At 39.1% G+C, this 21,445-nt stretch overlaps 1 protein-coding gene across 1 annotated transcript in view; it reads right to left on the minus strand.

The window, feature by feature from the left end:
• Positions 1–256: 256 nt before the first annotated feature.
• frmd6 (FERM domain containing 6) overlaps positions 257–21,445 on the minus strand; it is a 45,945-nt gene continuing 24,756 nt past the window's right edge. Inside the window, exons 3-14 of the mRNA XM_060926174.1 lie at positions 18,861–18,951; positions 18,653–18,732; positions 12,134–12,210; positions 11,825–12,011; positions 11,533–11,688; positions 11,167–11,232; positions 10,750–10,818; positions 10,320–10,494; positions 8,694–9,002; positions 5,167–5,298; positions 1,481–1,572; positions 257–1,076 (exon numbers count right to left, since the gene is read on the minus strand). Coding sequence (XP_060782157.1) covers positions 792–1,076; positions 1,481–1,572; positions 5,167–5,298; positions 8,694–9,002; positions 10,320–10,494; positions 10,750–10,818; positions 11,167–11,232; positions 11,533–11,688; positions 11,825–12,011; positions 12,134–12,210; positions 18,653–18,732; positions 18,861–18,951 — 1,719 coding nt within the window. The 3' untranslated portion in view covers positions 257–791. The remainder of the gene's footprint in view (positions 1,077–1,480; positions 1,573–5,166; positions 5,299–8,693; positions 9,003–10,319; positions 10,495–10,749; positions 10,819–11,166; positions 11,233–11,532; positions 11,689–11,824; positions 12,012–12,133; positions 12,211–18,652; positions 18,733–18,860; positions 18,952–21,445) is intronic.

Raw genomic sequence — 21,445 nt, forward strand, 5'->3', positions numbered from 1 at the left:
AAGCAGTCTTTTACAGAGCGGTGAACCCCTCCCCATCTTTACTTCTGAGAGACTCCGCCTCTCTGGGATGCTCTTTTTATACCCAATCATTTTACTGACCTGTTGCCAATTAACCAAATTACTTTTTTTTTTAGCATTACACAACTTTTTCAGTCTTTTGTTGTCCCTGTCCCAAGTTTTCTGAAATGTGTTGCTGACATCAAATTCAAAATGAGCATATATTTTTCAAAAAGCAATAAAATTTTTCAGTTTCAACATTTGATATGTTGTCTTTGTACTATTTTCAATGCAATACAGGGTTTCCATGATTTGCAAATTATCGCATTCTGATTTTACTGATGTTTTACAGAGTGTCCCAACTTTTTTGGAATTGGGGTTGTATTATGATATGGCTTGTATGTTCAGTTGTGTATTGAACACGGAGGACTGCTCATCTTTGGTTAATAGCTCATATAGTATGATCAAAAACACTCATATGTACACACAGAAAGACACTAATACCGTACAACCTCACAGACTCGTACTGTCCTTCTACTGTCAAAGTAGAAACAAAATGTGCACCATAGAAAAGCTCAACACAACATGAAATGGAACTTCTCATTCTGATTACCATGCAACACACACACACTTTCACATGTTGCTAAAGCAGCTGAGACAGACTGCAGTTTCCCTTTCTCATCCGAACTTCAGCAGCTTCAATACATTATCTCTCTCTCTCTCTCTCTCACACACACACACACTCAGTCACGTCTTTAATCTTTTTTCTTTATTATTTTGATTATCCTCCCCCTTCACACCACAAACTCAGGCACCTCCTCTGCAGTCAGATCCAAAGAGAAGTACTTGTTGGTTCTTTTGATGGGAAAAGGGTGTTGGCCATCACAGATACCAGCCTGCTGTTCTGCAAGTCCCTGGTAACCGTTGCCAAGCTCCTCCACACAACCAAATGTGTAACTGTGGGCGGAGTCCTGACAGGGCTCCACCCACTCTGGGGAATTCCTCTGGTATAGACGGACATCATCCAGTGATTGGCTGTGCCTGTCTGTGGAGTTCTGAGACTTCCTGCCAGACACCATCTGAATAACAAATACACAACACAACAAATAAGAATCCAATTAAAAATAATAAAAAGGGTGCTATATTTCAGTTTTTTTTCCACACACAATTTTTAAAATGTTAATAAATTCTGGAATACTCAACTTGGAGGAAGAAAAAACAGTAGTAAATGTAAACATGTACTATCTTAAGTTTGGGGAGACACTAGAGATATTCCTCAAAAATAATCCTCCAAAAGTTATCTTTAACGAAGACCACAAACCAATACATTTATTTGATAATTATATATTATTTGGCAAGACAGAAATGACTACTGCACACTATTTGAACTCCATCTCTACCCCTTCAGTAATGAAAAAGGAATCCTTGTGATATGACTGGGAGATGCTAAAAAAGTGTGTCATAGTGCAAATGTGAGTGGGACCTGAGGGAGCGATTCGATGCTTTGGCCTTTCATCTTCACCACGGTCTCAGATGAACTTGATGTTGATGAGCTTACTTCCTTCACAACTAAGCCTGTGTGCACATCAACGCCATCATTAAGTACAAGTTAAAAACCACCTTTTACTTCATTAAGATCACAATAATACCTAAACAGCCATAGAGAAACCTTAGTTTGTCTCTGTGTTACACACTGCCTGAACAAAAGAAAAATTTGCACACAATATTTCATTAGACCACATTTAGCTTTGATTACAGTGCACATTCGCCATGGCATTGTTTTTTTTTTCCCCCAACCTTATGCAATACCACAAAATTTATTTCTGTCCAGAATTCCACTAATCTTTTGCTGAAATCCTGTATTGACGACTGAAGAGTTGAACCACTCTGTAAAATCATAGCCTAAAGGTTAGAGAAGCAGCTTTGGGACCAAAAGGTCACCAGTTTGATTCCCTGGACCAGCAGGAATGGCTAAAACGCCCTTGAGCAAGGCACCTAACCCCCAACTGCTCTCTGGGCTGCTCACTGTGGGCATGTCAGGATTTTGTTGTATGTTGGTGTGGATAAGAACATCTGCTAAATGCCTGTAATATAACGTAAAGTCTTCTTCAGCACATTCCAAAGACTTTCAATGGGGTTAAAGTTTAGGACTCTGTGCTGGACAATTCATGGGTGAATTGATTCCCCATGCTCCCTGAACCACTCTTTCACAGTTTGAACCCAATGAATCCTGGCATTGTTGTCCTGAAATATGCCTGTGCTATGAGGGAATTAAAAAGCCATTGATGGGATAATCTGGTCAGTCAGTACATTCAGGTATTCAGCTGAATATGGTAAAACTAGACTCTTCAGACCACATGACCTTTTTCCATTGCTACAGAGTCCAGGCTTTATGCTCCCTAGCAAATTGAAGCCTTTTCTTCCAATCAGATTTACTAACAACTGGCTTTCTTATGGCCACACAGCTATTTAGTCCCAATCCTGTGAGTTCTCATCACACTGCGCATGTGTTAATTAAAACATTGCTTTGAGTTCTACTGCCAAATGTTTATGATTCAATTTTACTAGCATTTCAGTGTTTTCTGATCACTGTCAGTCAAGATTTTTTTTCTGCAAAGTTGACGGTTCACCACCATCCTTCCAGGTTTTAATAATGTGTTGGACAGTTCTTAACCCAATTCCAGTAATTTTAGCAGGCTCCATAGTTGTTTTCTTTGCTTGATGCAGGCCAATAATGTGACTTTCTGAAGCACAGAAACATCTTTCCCACAACCGTATGATACGTTTTCCAGCATGGTTGTTAGAAATGAGAAGCTACTCACTTTTTTGGCCAGGCACTGTATATTTGTAACATTAGTGTTTTTGTTTTGATATGTTTTTAATAAATCACAATTTCAGGTAGAATCTCTGCCCAATGAATAATTATGATGTTTTAATACACTGAGCTTTTGTGTACCACATTAAGCTTGTGCTGCATTGTTAGTGCCAGAGGTACCAGTCAGGTGTTAGTTTTCTCTGCCACTAAAACAGGAATATTCACACAAGCATCACTTACAGTGGTGCTTGAAAATTTGTGAACCCTTTAGAATTTTCTATATTTCTGCATAAATATGACCTAAAACATCAGATTTTCACACAAGTCCCAAAAGGAGATAAAGAGAACCCAGTTAAACAAATGAGACAAAAATATTATACTTGGTCACTTATTTATTGAGGAAAATGATCCAGTATTACATATCTGTGAGTGGCAAAAGTATGTGAACCTCTAGGATTAGCAGTTAATTTGAAGGTGAAATTAGAGTCAGGTGTTTTCAATCAGTGGGATAAGAATCAGATGTGAGTGGGCACCCTGTTTTATTTAAAGAACAGGGATCTATCAAAGTCTCATCTTCACAACACATGTTTGTGGACGTGCATCATGGCACAGACAAAGGAGATTTCTGAGGATCTCAGAAAAAGTGTTGTTGATGCTCATCAGGCTGGAAAAGGTTACAAAACCATGTCTAAAGAGTTTGGACTCCACCAATCCACAGTCAGACAGATTGCATACAAATGGAGGAAATTCAAGACCATTATTATCCTCCCCAGGAGTGGTCGACCAACAAAGATCACTCCAAGAGCAAGGCGTGTAATAGTCGGCGAGGTCACAAAGGACCCCAAGGTAACTTCTAAGCAACTGAAGGCCTCTCTCACATTGACTAATGTTCATGTTCATGAGTCCACCATCAGGAGAACACTGATGTGCATGGCAGGGTTGCAAGGAGAAAGCCACTGCTCTCCAAAAAGAACATTTCTGCTCATCTGCAGTTTGCTAAAGATCACATCGACAAGCCAGAAGGCTTTCGGAAAAATGTTTTGTGGACAGATGAGACCAAAATAGAACTTTTTGGTTTAAATGGGAAGCTTTATGTTTGGAGAAAGGAAAAACACTGCATTCCAGCATAAGAACCTTATCCCATCTGTGAAACATGGTGGTGGTAGTAGCATCATGGTTTGGGCCTGTTTTGCTGCATCTGGGCCAGGACGGCTTGCCATTATTGATGAAACAATGAATTCTGAATTATACCACCAAATTCTAAAGGAAAATATCAGGACATCGGTCCATGAACTGAATCTCAAGAGAAGGTGGGTCATGCAGGAAGACAATGACCCTAAGCACACAAGTTGTTCTACCAAAGAATGGTTAAAGAAGAATAATGTTTTGGAATGGCCAAATCATTGTTAAGTCCTGACCTTAATCCAATCGAAATGTTGTGGAAGGACCTGAAGCAAGCAGTTCATGTGAGGAAACCCACCAACATCCCAGAGTTGAAGCTGTTCTGTATAGAGGAATGGGCTAAAATTCCTCCAAGCCGGTGTGCAGGACTGATCAACGGTTACCGGAAACATTTAGTTGCAGTTATTGCTGCACAAGGGGGTCACACCAGATACTGAAAGCAAAGGTTCACATACTTTTGCGAGTCACAGATATGTAATATTGGATCATTTTCCTCAATAAATAAATGACCAAGCATAACTGGTTTAACTGGCAGGGATGCAAACAGTGCGCCTTTTGGCGGATGCCGCCTTTTTCACGGCTGAATTGCGCAGATCCGATTTTTTTTTTTTGGGGGGGGGGCGTTGGAGTGTCTGATTATAATTTCAAAGTAAATTCTGTATTAAAATTACTAAATAAGCAAATCCGTTACAGTCCATGAAACAGGAAGTATAAGGATGAGAAAAAAAAAAACAGTTTAAATCAGAAAGCTGCGCACATTTGCGCAAATGTGCGCAGCTTCCCGATTTAAACTGTTTTTTTCTCATCCTTATACTTCCTGTTTCATGGACTGTAACGGATTTGCTTATTTAGTAATTTTAATACAGAATTTACTTTGAAATTATAATCAGACACTCCAACGCCCCCCCTAAAAAAAAATTCGGATCTGCGCGATTCAGCTGTGAAAAAGGCGGCATCCGCCAAAAGGCGCGCTGTTTGCATCCCTGAACTGGGTTCTCTTTATCTACTTTTAGGACCTGTGTGAAAATCTGATGATGTTTTAGGTCATATTTATGCAGAAATATAGAAAACTCTAAAGGGTTCACAAACTTTCAAGCACCACTGTAAATTAAAAGCTCATGTTTCATATCTCAACACAATTGTAATTTTTGGAAATCAAGGTTTATTAATACCTGAGAAGCCATTGCTTTGTGCAGACGTTAGCATGTCCTCAGTGATGTGAATACAGAGGTCTTGACTGAGCTCCAATGCTAAATCTGTGAGCTCTTCATAGTCTTTAGGGTCATCAACCAACATCTCAATCTCTGCAGAAACACAAATGGTACTAAAATTGACCATGCAGATTATACAGCTCTGACTTTACATATTCTGTGTTGCTCCATACATCTCATCTCATTATCTGTAGCCGCTTTATCCTGTTCTACAGGGTCGCAGGCAAGCTGGAGCCTATCCCAGCTGACTACGGGCGAAAGGCGGGGTACACCCTGGACAAGTCGCCAGGTCATCACAGGGCTGACACATAGACACACAACCATTCACACTCACATTCACACCTACGGTCAATTTAGAGTCACCAGTTAACCTAAACTGCATGTCTTTGGACTGTGGGGGAAACCGGAGCACCCGGAGGAAACCCACACGGACACGGGGAGAACATGCAAACTCCGCACAGAAAGGCCCTCACCGGCCACGGGGCTCGAACCTGGACCATCTTGCTGTGAGGCGACAGCGCTAACCACTACACCACCGTGCCGCCCCCCCCCCATAGGCAATTATTTAAACAAAAAATCATATTAAAAAATAAATTTATTTCAAATTTTAAAAGCGGCATGCATATGTAATAGCAGAGCAGTGCAGGATTGTGTCGCTTATCTATGCCGACTCATAAAATACTTAGTATTTTAGAAAATACTGAAATAGATAAAATAAAATCACAATTCCACCTTACCTTTGCATAGTTTTAGACCAAACTTTGTAGCATCTTTAGTGCTTTTTGGAACAGCATTTTCTTTCAAAATTTGTAATTCTTCCTCACTTATGGTAACAAAGTGATTGGCTACCATTTTGCCGAGTCGCTTGCGGTGATCATTGAGAAATAGTCTGAATTTCTCGACCAATCAGCGTGCACGATTTCCTATAAAATCACCTGCATATTTACACCAATACTACTTAGCTGTCAAGTGATAACACTCATCATTCCTCTTTACAATCCATTTTCCAGGAAATAATTTATTTTTAATACAACCCCGATTCCAAAAAAGTTGGGACAAAGTACAAATTATAAATAAAAACGGAATGCAATAATTTACAAATCTCAAAAACTGATATTGTATTCACAATAGAACATAGACAACATATCAAATGTCGAAAGTGAGACATTTTGAAATTTCATGCCAAATATTGGCTCATTTGAAATTTCATGACAGCAACACATCTCAAAAAAGTTGGGACAGGGGCAATAAGAGGCTGAAAAAGTTAAAAAGGTACAAAAAAGGAACAGCTGGAGGACCAAATTGCAACTCATTAGGTCAATTGGCAATAGGTCATTAACATGACTGGGTATAAAAAGAGCATCTTGGAGTGGCAACGGCTCTCGGAAGTAAAGATGGGAAGAGGATCACCAATCCCCCCTAATTCTGCGACGACAAATAGTGGAGCAATATCAGAAAGGAGTTCGACAGTGTAAAATTGCAAAGAGTTTGAACATATCATCATCTACAGTGCATAATATCATCAAAAGATTCAGAGAATCTGGAAGAATCTCTGCGTGTAAGGGTCAAGGCCTGAAAACCATACTGGGTGCCCGTGATCTTCAGGCCCCTAGACGGCACTGCATCACATACAGGCATGCTTCTGTATTGGAAATCACAAAATGGGCTCAGGAATATTTCCAGAGAACATTATCTGTGAACACAATTCACCGTGCCATCCGCCATTGCCAGCTAAAACTCTATAGTTCAAAGAAGAAGCCATATCTAAACATGATCCAGAAGCGCAGACGTCTTCTCTGGGCCAAGGCTCATTTAAAATGGACTGTGGCAAAGTGGAAAACTATTCTGTGGTCAGACGAATCAAAATTTGAAGTTCTTTATGGAAATCAGGGACGCCATGTCATTCGGACTAAAGAGGAGAAGGATGACCCAAGTTATCAGCGCTCAGTTCAGAAGCCTGCATCTCTGATGGTATGGGGTTGCATTAGTGCGCATGGCATGCACAGCATACACATCTGGAAAGACACCATCAATGCTGAAAGGTATATTCAGGTTCTAGGGCAACATATGCTCCCATCCAGACGACGTCTCTTTCAGGGAAGACCTTGCATTTTCCAACATGACCATGCCAAACCACATACTGCATCAATTACAGCATCATGGCTGCGTAGAAGAAGGGTCCGGGTACTGAACTGGCCAGCCTGCAGTCCAGATCTTTCACCCATAGAAAACATTTGGCGCATCATAAAACGGAAGATACGACAAAAAAGACACAAGACAGTTGAGCAACTAGAATCCTATATTAGACAAGAATGGGTTAACATTCCTATCCCTAAACTTGAGCAACTTGTCTCCTCAGTCCCCAGACGTTTACAGACTGTTATAAAGAGAAAAGGGGATGTCTCACAGTGGTAAACATGGCCTTGTCCCAACTTTGAGACGTGTTGTTGTCATGAAATTTAAAGGTCACCTAATTTTTCTCTTTAAATGATACATTTTCTCAGTTTAAACATTTGATATGTCATCTATGTTCTATTCTGAATAAAATATGGAATTTTGAAACTTCCACATCATTGCATTCCGTTTTTATTTACAATTTGTACTTTGTCCCAACTTTTTTGGAATCAGGGTTGTAGGCACATGGACAAAAGTATAGGGGTTGTTTTACAATCAGGGTACGCAAGCTAAAAATCACATTTAACACTTATTATCTTCAATATCAAAAGGCTTGACTAAATAAACTTGATTGTTTATTGTAGCCCTGTGATAGCTCTATTTACCATGCAAAAAAAAATTTGGTGATAACGTTATTTTTGGTGAATGTATGGCAATGTGTCATATTTAGCAAAATGTCATTTAGAAAAAGTGCTTTTTTGACCACAGGTAGCCCCAAAAGGGATGCACTTAAATCATTCTTTATACCATAAAACAAATATTTGATTCCATATCATTGGAAACATAGTTAAGTTTTAATGTTGAATGCCAGTAAGTTTTCAGACTATTTTGATCAAATTAGTATGCAATTGTGTCAAAAAAATGTCCTCTCCGAGACAGCTAATTTTTCAATATAAAATAACACATCTAAAATGATTATTTTCATCCTAAAATGTGGTCAAGATATTGGGACATAAAGCTTACAGCCTTATATTTAAAAGCACTATGGAAGTAGTGGATTCTGAATTGTCAAAAAAAAAAAAAACGTCCTCTTCGAGAATCACTTCATTTGTTTCTCCCAGCCCTGCTTAAAGCTACACTTAATCATCTTTATCTTATAGCAGATTACACAAAACTACCATACACGCATGTCAAAAAATTACCTGAAATCTGTTCTTTAACTTGTCCTTCACTTAAAAACTGGTACAAGAAACAGTTTGAATCAATTTGAATTTTGGACCCCTGTGACACAAACTTTGTACCCTGATTGTAAAACAACCCATAGGCTAATAAATAGCCAGGAAAACTGGAGTCTCTGGGTGCATGATTCATACCATCATCATCCAGCCCTTGCTCCTTGCCGCTGCTCTCAATGCCGGAGGTGTGTGTGCTGGCACGGCTGGTGTTGGAGGAGGAGTGTGAGCGGAGTGGCCGGTGTGGTGTGTGTGTTGGGGTACGGAAGCTGTCAGTTTCAATGCCTGATGTGTGTGAGCTGCTGTGGCTGGTTGTGGAGTGATGCGAGAAACGTTTTTGTCGTGAAACACTGCCCATGCTGCTGCCACTAGCACGAGATCGCTGCTCCAGCTGCTCCATGTCCAACTCCAGCGCATCACTTATATACGACTCCCGATACTGCTTCTTCTCTACAAAACATGCACACACAGCCTAATGTTCAGTATCATGAAATTTACGAGAGAAAATTGAGTTTATTGTTCTTTGCTCTGGATAATTTGAGTCACTTAGCTGTAATTAGTTAGTAGTTTAGTTATAATAAAGTGGAGTGACATACATAGTTATATAAATAATCTAAAAACATGTCAGGACTTTTATGGCTTCCCTCGAACATAGGATTTTGGTCCTGTATCTGCAACCAAGCCAGTGTTGAGAGTCCAAAAAACAATTCAGGGCAATACTGGACCACATAGACCCTTGTATGGAAAAAAGGACTCTAAAAGCTAATTAAATGCACTTTTAATGATGCGCATGCACTTTTCTATGTAAAAGATACATAGTAAAGCGACAAAACTTGAACTCTGGATAGTACCACCCCACTGACAAGGGAAAGTACAGTTTGGTACCTTTATTTCTGAGAGTGTAGAATGCATCAGCAAATATGACCATGATTAAAGTTGTTCATTTTAGTTAAATTGATTTGTCCTTGTACCTTAAATCCCTGCTCACTTTGATCCGAGAACTCTCTCACTATTTTGTAGTGTAACTCTGACATTTAGTGGTGAGGGTTGTAACTTATCTAATGCTTACTGTAGTCCTAATTTAGAAACAACACAAACACAGTAGTTTTGTTTTTGTGTTAGCATATTGGGAAAAACCTACATGCAGAAGCAATAACCAATCAAGGCATAATCAGAGAATGGAAAACACCACCACCTCATGGTTGTTAACCTAGTTAACGCCAAGCAAAAACCCAGCCATTACCAATATGACAATCAGTTTCAATAAATTCAGTAAAGCCTACAAAAACATCATGGATAGTCTATAGACACACAAAGTGGTTAAACAGCATATAATAGAAGGTACATATGTTAAAAAAAAATAAAAAAAATCAGAATCCACTGAAAATAATTTAATGCCAAGCAAAAATTCAGAAGACACTCATGTACAGTGGCACTTGAAAGTTGGTGAAACCTTTAGAATTTAGGCTTTTTTTAACCCAATTAAATAAATGAGCCAAAAAAAATATTATACTTGGTCATTTATTTATTGAGGAAATGATCCAATATTACATGTCTGTGACTGCAAAAGTATGTGAACCTAGTAGTGTATTTATATTATAAAAAATGTTTTAGGTTCTGTAGTGGTTTTTTTTATTTGCATTATTCATTATCAATTTTTCAGACCACAGTACTGATTTAGTTGTGATATCACAGTACCTAATGTGGTACTGTGATTAAAATTTCGGTGTTGTAACATCATTAACACCAACAAAACCAAGGAAGTACCTTCATTCTCCTCCAGGCGTCGGACTTGCTTAAGCACAGGCTGAAGGTTCATGTAAAGGCGGTGGCTGTTGCTAAGTAACTGTAGGAGATGGCGGGAACGCAGCGGACAGCCAGTGTAGTAGGTCAGCTTTCTGGCAGAGGGCAAGCCATCAGGCAAGATCTCAAACCTCTTCCCCTGAGAGAAAGAAAATGAGAAAGAGAGCACAGCAATAGAATTGTATACAATGTTATAATGCAAGATTAATACCAAACCCCTTTAAAGGCATTTTCTGTGTTTTGTATAACTATGTATGAAGTCAACCATGTAGTTATGCATGGGAAGCTTATGTGTGTATTAAGTTTAAATAAATAAAATAGAAGCTTAATTATTTGTAAAATGCTATAGCAAATTCAGAGATTTTGTGGATTGTTCTGCTATTATAGTACTGACCACAAATACAAGTTTGCCCACGTTGGTCCAGGGGAAGTCATACAGAAGCTGTCGGACACTGCCGACATTCTAAAGAACAACAAAATGATCAGGCTGTCAGTGGATCAATACATTTTCTCAACTTTGAAACCATGCAGTTTAGTGCACAATCGTATTTTTAATGAAGATAAAAATACAATTAACAAAATTGTGAACAGCTGACATTTGCATAATTTAGGCAGTGTAAACATCTGTTATTGTTAGATGTAAAATGTAAAGACCTTCATTTAAAATGAGCACTACTTGGTGCTGCCTGCTTTGCTTTAATGCAAAAGGAAGGGCTAGTCATACTGAGAGTGAAAAAATCTGGCTTTTATATCAAAATCACATTACAGGGCTCAAAAAGACAGTCAACATAACATAACATAACATACACACCTGAAAGATCTGAATACCACGCAGAGTAAGTCCCAGAGTTAAAGAGGCATCCACTTCTTTCTTATCCTGAAAGATAATTTTTCAGCAGGTTATTGACTATTTATTTTTAAATTTTACCCTATTTTTAATAATTTGCCGGTTCCCAAATTTGATCATTTGCCAATACCATCCCACATCCCCAGGGAGCAGAGAAAGTGATGCTCTCTCCTATCTGTATCTCACAGATAGATTTGGCATTGTCAAGATTCAAACTCACGATTTCCCCAACAATATAGCCAGTGCTTTTCTGCTGCACCACACAGAGGCCTTTCAAGTTTTTGCTAACTTTGTACTCACAAAAAATATGTATATGCACACATTCCTGACCTTGTAGAGGCGATAGTAGTGGACAGTGACATCGTCCAGAAGTGCTGCTTGTTTGATGTATTTTAACTGAGCCTCTGATGCAGTGAGAGCAAACTGTTCCTTATGCATGTTTGGAATATGCCGCAGAATGTAATCTCTCCCCCTCTTAGTGATCACCTGGAGAGAAGGAGAAAGAGATAGATAGATGGATAGATAGTGTGTGAGTGAGAGAGAGAGAGAAAACTCAATTTGTCCACATTATGCAGTGTTAAACAGTTCTATCATTAAGGTACAAGAAGGCTTCAGTGCTCACCCAAGAAGGAAAGTAGGACTCAGGCTGGAAGTAGGAGCTAAAGTGTTTGTTCCGTTTGTAGTTTCCCAGGTCAGCCTGAAGAGCAAATGCAGCTAGCAAGAAATAGGCCTCCTCCCGCTGGACACATTGGGACTGCAGCACTTGCTTCCTCAAATGCCAGTAATAATAATACCTTGCCATGCGATCACTGAGCAAGACAGAATTTAAATGTTAGTGTTTGACAGGGACATTGCTGAAATATTAAAACAACATTCATAAACAAACAACTAGTATGTAAAAATATATGTAAAAAACAATATAAAAATATACCTGATAAGTCTTCCATTCTCCACATAATACTGAGCTCTGAAGTGCACAATCATTGGAGGCCCAAACTGATCGATTCCCTGTTAGACATACATTGACATGAATCAGCTTTCACTCAGTAGTCAGAATTAAAGTTACTTTTCCAAAGTAACCTAAAGTGATTTTACAGAGTTAAGCAGCAGTTAATATGAATCCATATGCCTCTACTAAAATGATTCCTGAACATAGCCATAGGGCATATGGGAAGTACCTTTCACATAAGAAATCTGTTAATGTACGAGTTTAAAAAAAAAAAAAAAAAAAAACGGAATAGATACATTTTCATTCCCTCGCAGTCTTCCATAAGGGAACAGTTACTGTATTTGATGGAATGCTACAGAATTCACAAGGCAGCAAGTCCATGGTTGTGAAAAGCCCAAGCCAGAAGCTGAGGCGTTAACTAGTTAGAAACGTGGCATGAGTTGAGCTGCATCCCACTGTTTTTGAGACAGTTGTTTTCCTGTTTCATAATGTTGAATGTTTGTTTTGTTCAAACAAAGGCTATTTATAAAACACTTTTGCTTACATAGTGGGACTGCCGCGTCCACAGACTTGCTCAAGCATACAATCACAACCCCTCGAACTACACACTCAGAATGCAATGCGCCATGACATACAACTCCGATTCCAAAAAAGTTGGGACAAAGTACAAGTTGTAAATAAAAACGGAATGCAATAATTTACAAATCTCAAAAACTGATATTGCATTCACAATAGAACATAGACAACATATCAAATGTCAAAAGTGAGACATTTTGAAATTTCCTGCCAAATATTGGCTCATTTGAAATTTCATGACAGCAACACATCTCAAAAAAGTTGGGACAGGGGCAATAAAAGGCTGGAAAAGTTAAAAGGTACAAAAAAAAAAAGAACAGCTGGAGGACCAAATTGCAACTCATTAGGTCAACTGGCAATAGGTCATTAACATGACTGGGTATAAAAAGAGCATCTTGGAGTGGCAGCGGCTCTCAGAAGTAAAGATGGGAAGAGGATCACCAATCCCCCTAATTCTGCGACGACAAATAGTGGAGCAATATCATAAAAGAGTTTGACAGTGTAAAAGTGCAAAGAGTTTGAACATATCTACAGTGCATGATATCATCAAAAGATTCAGAGAATCTGGAAGAATCTCTGTGCGTAAGGGTCAAGGCCGGAATACCATACTGGGTGCCCGTGATCTTCGGGCCCTTAGACGGCACTGCATCACATACAGGCATGCTTCTGTATTGGAAATCACAAAATGGGCTCAGGAATATTTCCAGAGAACATTATCTGTGAACACAATTCACCGTGCCATCCGCCGTTGCTAGCTAAAACTGTATAGTTCAAAGAAGAAGCCGTATCTAAACATGATCCAGAAGCGCAGACGTCTTCTCTGGGCCAAGGATCATTTAAAATGGACTGTGGCAAAGTGGAAAACTGTTCTGTGGTCAGACGAATCAAAATTTGAAGTTCTTTATGGAAATCAGGGACGCGGTGTCATTCGGACTAAAGAGGAGAAGGACGACCCAAGTTGTTATCAGCGCTCAGTTCAGAAGCCTGCATCTCTGATGGTATGGGGTTGCATTAGTGCATGTGGCATGGGCAGCTTACACATCTGGAAAGACACCATCAATGCTGAAAGGTATATCCAGGTTCTAGAGCAACATATGCTCCCATCCAGACAACGTCTCTTTCAGGGAAGACCTTGCATTTTCCAACATGACAGTGCCAAACCACATACAGTACTGCATCAATTACAGCATCATGGCTGCGTAGAAGGAGGGTCCGGGTACTGAACTGGCCAGCCTGCAGTCCAGATCTTTCACCCATAGAAAACATTTGGCGCATCATAAAACGGAAGATACGACAAAAAAAGACCCAAGACAGTTGAGCAACTAGAATCCTACATTAGACAAGAATGGGTTAACATTCCTATCCCTAAACTTGAGCAACTTGTCTCCTCAGTCCCCAGACATTTACAGACTGTTGTAAAGAGAAAAGGGGATGTCTCACAGTGGTAAACATGGCCTTGTCCCAACTTTTTTGAGATGTGGTGTTGTCATGAAATTTAAAAATCACCTAATTTTTCTCTTTAAATGATACATTTTCTCAGTTTAAACATTTGATATGTCATCTATGTTCTATTCTGAATAAAATATGGAATTTTGAAACTTCCACATCATTGCATTCCGTTTTTATTTACAATTTGTACTTTGTCCCAACTTTTTTGGAATCGGGGTTGTAGTTGCCCATTCTCTATAGACAGCATTAACTACAGTTGTGGTCAGAAGTTTACATATAGGTGACATGAATGTCATGGCAATATTTGGGCTTTCAGTAATTTCTTTGAACTGTTCTTTTTCTGTGGCAGAATGTACAGCATACATCTTTCATTTAAAAACAAAACAAAAAAAACACTAGAATTTGGTGCACTAGGTTAAATTTTCTTTGGGTTTTCTGAAACCAACACAGGGTCAAAATTATACACACAGGGTCAAAAATACTCATACAGCACACCTAATATTTGGGTAAAATGTCTCTTTGGAAGATTCACCTTGACCAAACATTTTTGTTTACCATGAACAAGCTTCTGGCAGAATTCTGGTTGGATATTTCATGACTCTTCATGGTAGAATTGGTAGAGTTCAATTAATTTTTTTTTTCTTGGCATGGACTCGACTTAAGTACGGGCCATATATTTTCAATAGGGTTGAAGTCAGGACTTGTTTTAAGCTTAAATGTTAGCCTGCTTTATCCTCCACAACCAGCTCTGATGCATGTTTGGGTTCATTGTCCTGTTGTAACTCCGAAGTCCCAAGTCTTGTTCAAGTTTCTGATGGTTTCTGCTGAAGAATTCTGAGGCAGTCCTCCTTCTTCATTATTTCATCCACTTTGTGCAATGAACCAGTTCCACTGGCAGCAAAACAGCCCCAGAGCATGATGATCCTACCACCACCACCACCACCAGTTGGTACACAGTGTCCTTCCGTACATGGTGGTCATTGTGGCCAAACAACTCAATCTTTGTCTCATCTGACCACACAGCTATCCTCCAGAAGGCTTTTTTTTGTCTATGTAGTCAGCTTCAAACTTTAGTTAAGCTTGAAGGTGTCAATTTTGGAGCAGGGGGTTATTTCTTGGATAGCAGCCTCTTAGTCCATGGTGATCCGAACTGTAGACAGTGATCCATCAGCTTCCAGTTCATGGCAGGGCTGTACCATGGTGGCTCCCAGGTTGTTCCTGACCATCCAAACCAATTTCCTTTCAGCTGAGGGTGACAATTTGGGTTTTCTTGAAGCAAAGTGGCTTGGCAAAGTGACTACACCTCACAATAACTTTTACAATTGTCTGAACTGATCTTGGAATTTGCTGTTGTTTAGAAATGGCTCCAAGAGACATTCCGGAGTTGTGTACATCTGCAATCCTCTTTCTCAGATCTGCACTGAGCTCCTTGCACTTTCCCATTTAACTGTGTGTTGGTCAAGCCAATGAATGCGGTCAACAAACCCTTTTTATGAAGGCACAGAGAAGCTACCAGTTGCAGTTAATCATGAGCACTAACAGGAAGTTAAGAGACCTCAGCCTTGGCAACATGAGACATTTGTATCACTATTTATATTGAATTATTCCTTGGCTGCTATTGTTGCTATATCTGATCAGTATTAGTTTGCTAATTCGTGTCAGCTATTTCAATAAATGGTACCTTTGGAGTAAACTGTGTCCTGTCTATTGCTACAACATTCACTGAGTGCAAGCCTCTGCCAACAAGTATTCTAACTGCCTTCACCCATTTGGTTGTTATATGAATGTTATAGATCTAGAGTAAACATATTACATTAGAGCTACAATACTCACTAAAACTATAGCAGCATCACCACTAAGTTATTCCATTGATTTTAATAGTTTAGTTATAAACTATTAGACACTTGAATTAACGATTAATGAATTTATGAGACTGATCCCTTTTTACAGGAGACTGATTCGATAAGCCTATTGCACCTACAACTGAAAGCCCAAATATTGCCATGACATTCATATCCAAGATGACGTTCATGTCACTGTATGTAAACTTCTGACCACAACTGCACATACACTTGCTTTCACTTTTTTTCCCCTACTTATCTCCTTATTTAAACCTCAGCTTCTTTTAGCTTGTCTTGCATTTGTTTTCCATACTGATGCGCGATGTGTTCCTTACTTCCACTGTCATGTTTTCATGCCTGGTATTTTTTGTTGCTTTAACTATCCTGTGCAAATAAAAGGTTTCTGCACTTGCATTCGTCTCAGTGCCTCAGCCATGGTAAAAATATAAAGCAGAAAGATCAGTATTCTCTGAGAGGGAGAACGACACACTCACGTAACTTTAATATTACAGTATTGTTTTATTTTATGATTAGGTACGGTTGTTGAGGTCATAGTGTGTAGTTTATAAATGAAACTATCACAGGCACGTATGTACACAAAAACAAGCTTTATACAACCCCGATTCCAAAAAAGTTGGGACAAAGTACAAATTGTAAATAAAAACAGAATGCAATAATTTACAAATCTCAAAAACTGATATTGTATTCACAATAGAACAGACAACATATCAAATGTCGAAAGTGAGACATTTTGAAATTTCCTGCCAAATATTGGCTCATTTGAAATTTCATGACAGCAACACATCTCAAAAAAGTTGGGACAGGGGCAATAAGAGGCTGGAAAAGTTAAAGGTACAAAAAAGGAACAGCTGGAGGACCAAACTGCAACTCATTAGGTCAATTGGCAATAGGTCATTAACATGACTGGGTATAAAAAGAGCATCTTGGAGTGGCAGCGGCTCTCAGAAGTAAAGATGGGAAGAGGATCACCAATCCCCCTAATTTTGCGCCAACAAATAGTGGAGCAATATCAGAAAGGAGTTCGACAGTGTAAAATTGCAAAAGAGTTTGAACATATCATCATCTACAGTGCATAATATCATCAAGAGATTCAGAGAATCTGGAAGAATCTCTGTGCGTAAGGGTCAAGGCCGGAAAACCATACTGGGTGCCCGTGATCTTCGGGCCCTTAGACGGCACTGCATCACATACAGGCATGCTTCTGTATTGGAAATCACAAAATGGGCTCAGGAATATTTCCAGAGAACATTACCTGTGAACACAATTCACCGTGCCATCCGCCGTTGCCAGCTAAAACTCTATAGTTCAAAGAAGAAGCCGTATCTAAACGTGATCCAGAAGCGCAGACGCCTTCTCTGGGCCAAGGCTCATTTCAAATGGACTGTGGCAAAGTGGAAAACTGTTCTGTGGTCAGACGAATCAAAATTTGAAGTTCTTTATGGAAATCAGGGACGCCGTGTCATTTAGACTAAAGAGGAGAAGGACGACCCAAGTTGTTATCAGCGCTCAGTTCAGAAGCCTGCATCTCTGATGGTATGGGGTTGCATTAGTGCATGGGCAGCTTACACATCTGGAAAGACACCATCAATGCTGAAAGGTATATCCAGATTCTAGAGCAACATATGCTCCCATCCAGACAACGTCTCTTTCAGGGAAGACCTTGCATTTTCCAACATGACGATGCCAAACCACATACTGCATCAATTACAGCATCATGGCTGTGTAGAAGAAGGGTCCGGGTACTGAACTGGCCAGCCTGCAGTCCAGATCTTTCACCCATAGAAAGCATTTGGCGCATCATAAAACGGAAGATACGACAAAAAAGACCTAAGACAGTTGAGCAACTAGAATCCTACATTAGACAAGAATGGGTTAACATTCCTATCCCTAAACTCGAGCAACTTGTCTCCTCAGTCCCCAGACGTTTACAGACTGTTGTAAAGAGAAAAGGGGATGTCTCACAGTGGTAAACATGGCCTTGTCCCAACTTTTTTGAGATGTGGTGTTGTCATGAAATTTAAAATCACCTAATTTTTCTCTTTAAATGATGCATTTTCTCAGTTTAAACATTTGATATGTCATCTATGTTCTATTCTGAATAAAATATGGAATTTTGAAACTTCCACATCATTGCATTCCGTTTTTATTTATGATTTGTACTTTGTCCCAACTTTTTTGGAATCGGGGTTGTATATGGTTCACACCTATCTGCAGTTTTGGCTATCTGCGTTAGATCTTGGAACGTATCCCCAGTGGACACAGTGCTACGGTTGTATCTGCTGATGTCTGCTTGTTGTTTTGACTTCGCTGCCAGTTGCTTTACACTGAGGCAGTAGGAGTAGTGTCGTTGCAATATCACTACATCATTTACATCACTAACAGCAACGTCACAACCGGTCAACATGTAAACCTGGTGGTTCCAATTCCCACTGGAACCAGAACAAAAGGTTTCTGTAAATGTTGCTAGGTTGACCGAGGAAAGATTAACGTTTCAACTTTGCTCTTTTACTCCTATTCCCGTAGGATATCACTACTGCATAATAATGGAAAATTTACAGTTTTCACTGAGTGGGAATGGGGTTTGAGTGTTATGAAAGCGTGCTTTCCGTGTTACCTTGCTGGCTTCTCGTTTCCACTCTTTTGGGCAATATTTGGACAGCTTTTGTCCCAGTTCCATATAGATGTGCTCATTATCTGGGGGGGAAAAATGATGCATGTTAAACATGTTTTAAACTTAGCTACATACACACAGACTTGTATAAATAAAATGCTCAAATACACACACGCACAGAGAGAAGTGTCTGAACATGTGAAAGTCTTACTCTGAACAACGCTGAGGCCGAATAGGTGACAGTCCTTCAGTCGGAGCAGATCACACACCTGCTCCAACAATTCCTGACACAAAGTTTTCACCTGATAGAGAGAGGAAACTCATCCATTAATCAATACAAGAAAACATCTATAAGCAGCACATGCTAATAATATATAGAGGATATTACATGGTTGCATGAAGATATGAAGGTTAACTTTGAGTGGTGACTGTATATATTTTCAACATGAGAAGATAAACTTCATATTTTCGCGTCACCATGTAATGTTCTTTATATTATATGGATACACTTTTTTTTTAAATTATAAATACGCAAGTTAAATCAAAAGAATTTTAATTTTGAGCCAGTTTGCCATTTTGACAAAATACGTCTAGTCACTCAGTTTTTCCTGACATCACTGGAGTGAAATATCAGGAAATATGTGACTCAGATCTGCAATGTATTTCATTTGAAAAATGAGTGTTTTTCAGCGTGAGAAGATAAACTTCATATCTTCAAGCCAGTGTGTGATTTTCTTTTTATTATGTAGACACATTCACAAAAAAAGTATTCAAATTTATCAAAACAATTCATCGATTTCCTCACAAGTGACATATAGAGATATATCCACGTCTCGGATGTAGCTCATACAATACTGGTGTATTTCCCAGTAAAACACACTCGTGATGACCAAGTGTGTGTCTCTCTCACACACACACACACATCTCTAAAAATTAGAATATCATGAAAAAAAAAATTTTGTAATTTAATTCAAAATATATGCATTACATATAAAGTGAAATATTTTGAATTTGAATGCCTTTATTGTCATTGCACAGTTGTACAACGAAATTTCAGTGCAACTCAAGTGATACATCCAATATTTTATATTAGATTTTTATTTTTATAAGTAATATAAAATATAAAAACAGCACACATTTTAAAATGTAAAAAGGCTAATATAAAATAAGTGTAATACAAAACAGCACACATTACATACAGCAGACATCGACATGAAACAAGTTAACAAATAGATGAGCAAGTGTATTGCACAGAATATTGCACACACTTCAACTAGAGTCGAGTTGTTTTATGGCACCTGGATAAAAACTGTTCATGAGTCTGAAGGTGCAGGCCTGTATGAACCAATAGTGCCTTCCAGAAGGCAGTAGCATAAACAGGCTGTTTCGTGGGTAAGAACAGTCCTTTTTGTTTTAATTTTGAAAATTCTGGCTTATAGCTTATGCATTTCACTTGAAACAGTCTGCTTTTCATTTGAAACTTCACACTGGACTTCAAATACCTTGAATTCTGTCCAGTTCTTTCTCTCCTTAGCCCAGGTAAGATGCTTCTGATGTTGTGTTTGGTTTAGGAGTGGCTTGATATGAGGAATGTGACAGTTGTAGCCCCTTTCCTGAAGACGTCTGTGCGTGGTGGCTTTTAATGCATTGACACCAACCTCAGTCCACTCCTTATGAAGCTTTCCCAAGTTCTCGAATCTACTTTGACAATCTTCTCAAGACTGCGGTCATCCCTGTTGCTTGTGCACCTTTTCCAGCCAGCCTTTTCAGCAATGACCTTCTGTGGCTTACCCTCCTTGTGGAGGGTGTTGATGATCGTCTTTTGGACAACTGTCAACAGTCTTCCCAACGATTATCATTGCGTGTACTGAACTAGACTGAGAAATACATGGTATTTACCAGGGGCGTGTTTAGCCTATTTTTGGGGGTGCTCAAGCACCCCCCCCCCCCCAAAACGAGCTCAGCACCCCCTAGCTCAGCACCCTCAAAAACACTGCTTTTGGACGTAATTTTCAGAAATAAGTGCCCTTGCGCACTGCACAATGAATGTGTGCTCAGGCGTGTGTTCTTGAATTCACCCGTTACGTGATAGTTCTATGACCAGTAAAATACCTCTCCTCCTTGCGTCCCCTCTGATTGGGTTGCCTGTCCGCGTGAGTGCTTGCTACGACATGGTGTTTTTTTTTTTTAACTGGATTCCACGCCGATGAGGAACTCGAAGTAGCACCTGAGTATTACTGGCATAGCGAGATGTGAAGGTACGGACGGGAGTTACAATTGTTAAACACAACACAATAATATGCATAATGCAATATTGATGTTCCCTGGTCTATGAACAGAATGATAAAAACGACATTTATCATCCATATCGAGATACTTTTGTGCAGAGCTGTACAAGTGCTACGGTGCTAGACCACCGTGTGTTAGTCAATTTTATTTAATGTAACATAGCGTTTACGTTTGCTTATCATTCACAAATCCAAACCCTGGTCATTGTCTGGGGGGACACTGAAATGTACACGCACGAAGCAAACAATTAAACAAATGACTATCAAAAGAACACTACCAAAATATAACAAATATAACAAAAAATATAAACTAATGTAAAATCATAATACACACTATTATTACACAATAACATTAATTAACAATTACCACTGTTCAAAATGAATAGCTCCAACATTACAAATGAAGTAGTAGGTCTTGTTTAGTTAAAAATATAACGTAAATATTTGTGTCAGTGATTGTAAATGTGTAGATATAGTTTATTGGGTCAGCTTCTGTTAAAACATTGCA

Source organism: Neoarius graeffei, chromosome 7, assembly GCF_027579695.1.
Source record: "Neoarius graeffei isolate fNeoGra1 chromosome 7, fNeoGra1.pri, whole genome shotgun sequence".
NCBI classification, from domain to species: domain Eukaryota; kingdom Metazoa; phylum Chordata; class Actinopteri; order Siluriformes; family Ariidae; genus Neoarius; species Neoarius graeffei.